Source organism: Lycium barbarum, chromosome 9, assembly GCF_019175385.1.
Source record: "Lycium barbarum isolate Lr01 chromosome 9, ASM1917538v2, whole genome shotgun sequence".
Lineage (NCBI taxonomy): Eukaryota > Viridiplantae > Streptophyta > Magnoliopsida > Solanales > Solanaceae > Lycium > Lycium barbarum.
The window spans coordinates 74,658,906-74,663,148 of NC_083345.1; the positions used below are offsets into that span (position 1 = coordinate 74,658,906).

Consider the following 4,243-nt stretch of genomic DNA (forward strand, 5'->3'; position numbering starts at 1 on the left):
CATCCTCATCATGGAGCAAGGATAGATGGGAAAAGCCCAAGATCACTACTCCAACTCCTCAAGCCAAATTCGACTACAAATCCAAGGGTGAAGACAAGGCTAAAGGAGGTAACAATGCTAAACCTAACTTTCCTCACCCTTCTACTATTCAATGTTTCAAATTTTAAGGTAGAGGACACATTGCAAGTGAATGTCCTAATAGAAGGGCAATTGTGGCCATGCTTAATGGTTATCGAACCGATGAAGAGGAAGAGGGTGATGGAGAAGGTAGTGATGGTGAACCGAAAGGTGAACATTAGAGAGAATTTGAAGAGGAGGATGATGAACAGCAACTAGAGAAGAATATTAATTTGGCTTGTGTGTTGCGAAGGATCATGGGAGCAATGAATAGAGAGGAACTTGATCAAAGGGAAAACCTCTTCTATAATCGATGCAAAATCATGCATAAGGTGTGCTCTTTGATCATTGATGGTGGTAGTTGCACAAATGTGGTAAGCACGACATTGGTTGACCATATAAAATTTCCCACAAGGAAACATCCTAGCCCCTACAAACTTCAATGGTTCAATGATTGTGGAGAAGTGAGGGTCACGAAGCGGGTTGTAGTGAAGTTTAGCATTGGCAAGTACCAAGATGAAGTCTTATGTGATGTGGTGCCAATGCAAGCATGTCATATGTTACTTGGGAGACCATGGAAATTTGATAGGGATGCTCAACATAGTGGAAGATCTAACAAGTATTCCTTCGTCTTTGGGAGTAGAAAGCATACTCTTACCCCATTGACACCCTATCAAGTGAGTGAGGACTATAGAATCATGAAAGAACTCCAGAAGAGAGTGCAAAATGAAGAGGTTGAAAAGGAGTCCTTACTTAGCCAAGAGGGTCAAGGGGTAACAAAGGGGAAAGACAAGAAGTGTACACTTCCCAAACCAAGCAATTGGTTGAAAGGTGTTGATGAGGGGCACTTCATGGTGTGCCTTGTCAACAAGGATCTCTTATTGCATACTAACCAAGATACTAGCACTTTGCCTAGTATTGTTTCTTCTCTTTTGCAGGAATATGATGAGCTATTTCCGGAGGAGATGCCCAAAGGATTGGCTCCATTTAGGGGTATTGAACATCAAATTGATTTTGTGCCGGGATCTCAAATTCCCAACAAACCAGCATATAGGAGCAATCCGGGGGAACTAAGGAGTTGCAAAGGCAAGTTGAAGAGCTCCTTGAGAAGGGTCTTGTCAAAGAAAGTCTTAGTCCATGTGCCGTACCGGTGATTCTTGTTCCAAAGAAAGATGGCACTTGAAGAATATGCATTGATTGTAGAGCCGTCAACAAAATCACGGTAAAGTATCGACATCCTATTCCTAAACTTGATGATATGTTGGATGAGCTATGTGGCTTGAGTGTATTTTTGAAGGTTGATCTTAGAAGTGGCTATCACCAAATTCGTATGAATCCGGGTGATGAGTGGAAAACGGCCTTCAAAACCAAGTTTGGTCTCTATGAGTGGCATGTTATGCCATTTGGCCTAACCAATGCACCTAGCACTTTTATGAGGTTGATGAATCATGTCTTGAAGCCTTTTATCAATAAATTTGTGGTTGTCTATTTTGATGACATTCTTGTGTATAGTAAAACAATGGAGGAGCATTTAGTCCATTTGAGACAAGTGTTTGATGTCTTATTGCGTGAAAAGTTGTTTGCTAATCTCAAGAGGTGTTCTTTTGGGGTTGATAAAGTGGTATTCTTGGGTTTTGTTGTGAGTGTGAATGGTGTGGAGGTTGATAAAAAAAATGTGGAGTCCATTAGAACTTGGCCAACTCCTAAAAATGCAACTGATGTGAGGAGTTTCCATGGGTTGGTAAGTTTCTATAGGTGATTTGTGAAGGGATTTAGTACTATTGCCTTTCCTTTAACTGAATTGATCAAAAAGGAAGTTCCTTTTGTTTGGGGATATGAGCAAGAGAAGGATTTTCAAGAGTTGAAGTCCATGTTGATTTCGTCACCATTGTTGCAATTGCCAAATTTTGAGAAGACATTTGAAGTCGAGTGTGATGCTTCCGGGGTTGGTATAGGTGGAGTATTAATGCAAGAGGGCAAGTCATTGGCTTACTTTAGAGAAAATCTAAAGGGGGCTTCTTTGAATTACTCTACTTATGACAAGGAGTTGTATGCACTTGTGAGGGTATTGACCCATTGGCAACATTATTTGTGGCACAAAGAATTTGTGATTCGTTCGGATCATGAGTCCTTGAAGCATTTGAAGAGTCAATCCAACAAGAGACATGCAAAATGGGTTGAACTTATTGAATCATTTCCTTATGTGATCCATTATAAGAAGGGTAAGGAAAATGTGGTGGCGGATGCTTTGTCTAGAAGGTATGTTTTGCTAAATACTATGACTTCTAGAATGATGGGATTTGAAAGCCTCAAGGGGTTCTATTCTCAAGATCCCGATTTCAAAGAACTTTGTGAGGAGTTGACTCAAAGGAAGAGAGTTGACCGCTACCAACTTGTTGAGGGGTTCTTGTTCAAAGATGGTAGGGTGTGTGTTCCTATGAGTTCATGGAGAGAGCTTTTTGACAAAGAAGCTCATTAGTGGTGGAATGATGGGACACTTTGGAGTTTCCAAAACACTTGACATCCTCAATGAACAATTCTATTGGCCCAAAATGAAGAATGATGTGAAGAAGCTTTGTGGACTATGCTTGGAGTGCAAGCAAGCAAAATCAAAGACTCGTCCTCAAGGTATGTATACTCCCCTTCCCACTCCTATTGGTCCTTGGATTGACATTTCTATGGATTTTGTGTTGGGTCTTCCAAGAACCAAAAGGGGGCATGATAGCATCTTTGTTGTGGTAGATAGGTTCTCAAAAATATCTCATTTTATACCATGCCATAAATGTGATGATGCATCTCATGTTGCTTCTTTATTTGTGAATCATGCGCTTAAATTGCATGGAGTGCCTTTCACTATTGTTAGTGATAGGGACTCCAAGTTTCTTAGCCATTTTTGGAAGAGTCTATGGGGTACACTTGGCACCAAGCTCACGTTCTCTACTTCTGGCCACCCTCAAATGGATGGTCAAACCGAAGTAGTGAGTAGGACTCTTGGGAGTATGCTTAGGTGTATGATTAGAGGAAAACCCACTTCTTGGGAGGATCGTTTGCCTTTGATTGAATTTGCTTATAATCGGTCCCTCCATTCCTCTATTGGCATGACTCCATTTGAAGTTTGTTATGGTTTTAACCCCTTGGTTCCTTTAACCTTAACCCCCTTGTCTAGTGATGTTGTTGTGAGTTTAGATGCAAAACAAAAGGCGTCCAGAATGGTGAAGGTTCATGCCAAAGTGAAGGAAAGCATAAAGAAGATCAATACTAAGGTGGCAAAAAGGCAAAACCATGGAAGAAAGAAAGTGGAATTCCAACCCGATGATTGGGTTTGGGTCCACTTCCAGAAGGAAAGATTCCCTCAATTGAGGAAGGGAAAATTGAGCCCAAGAGGAGATGGCCCTTTCAAAGTCCTTGAGAAGATCAATGACAATGCCTACAAGATCGACTTGCCAAGTGAGTATAATGTGCATAATGTTTTCAATGTAAGTGATCTATCTTCTTGTGTTGTAGGTGAGCCTTTAGATTCGAGGACGAATCTTCTCCAAGAAGGGGAGGATGATACGATACCAACGGGCACCACTCCTTTAAGGCCATTCACTCGTAGCCAAGCCAAGAAACTCCAAGACTTGCAAGTGATGTTTATGAAGAGAGGGGCATTGGAGGCGCTTGAAGAACACCTCTCAATAGTGTATAATGTGTGGATGATTTCTTGGGAGGATGTTGAAGATGAAGGCATAAGAAGAGAAGCCATAAAAAGTGGCTAGAAGTGCAAATGGCCAAAGAAGAGCCAATGTTGGCTATTTTCGGCCAACTTGTGGCTAATTTTGCAAAAGGTCACTTTTGGGCCTTAGTTGTAAAAGACAAGACTATATATAGTTGCCTTAGTCATTAGCTTGATTATTGAAGAAAACCTCTTATGAGTGATAGTTTATTTAGTTAGTTAATTAGAGATTATCTTAGTGACTAGTTGTGTGGATCTTTAGTTGGTAATCTAAAACTCTTGTCCTTGATTTTCTACATTGAATTGCTCATTTGTGGATTCATTGAGTCTTCCTTGTTGATTATCAATTAATATAGGTTCATTAGTAGGAATCAATTAGGAGGATTTAGGTTTAACATACCTAGATTTTCC

At 40.5% G+C, this 4,243-nt stretch overlaps 1 protein-coding gene across 1 annotated transcript; it reads left to right on the forward strand.

Annotated features, from left to right (window-relative positions):
- Positions 1-374: 374 nt before the first annotated feature.
- On the forward strand, positions 375-2,596 carry LOC132611970 (uncharacterized). Its single transcript, XM_060326323.1, has 4 exons — positions 375-971; positions 1,056-1,229; positions 1,415-1,738; positions 1,886-2,596. Exons 1-4 carry the CDS (start codon positions 375-377, stop codon positions 2,594-2,596), a joined length of 1,806 nt encoding a protein of 601 aa, XP_060182306.1.
- Positions 2,597-4,243: the final 1,647 nt, after the last annotated feature.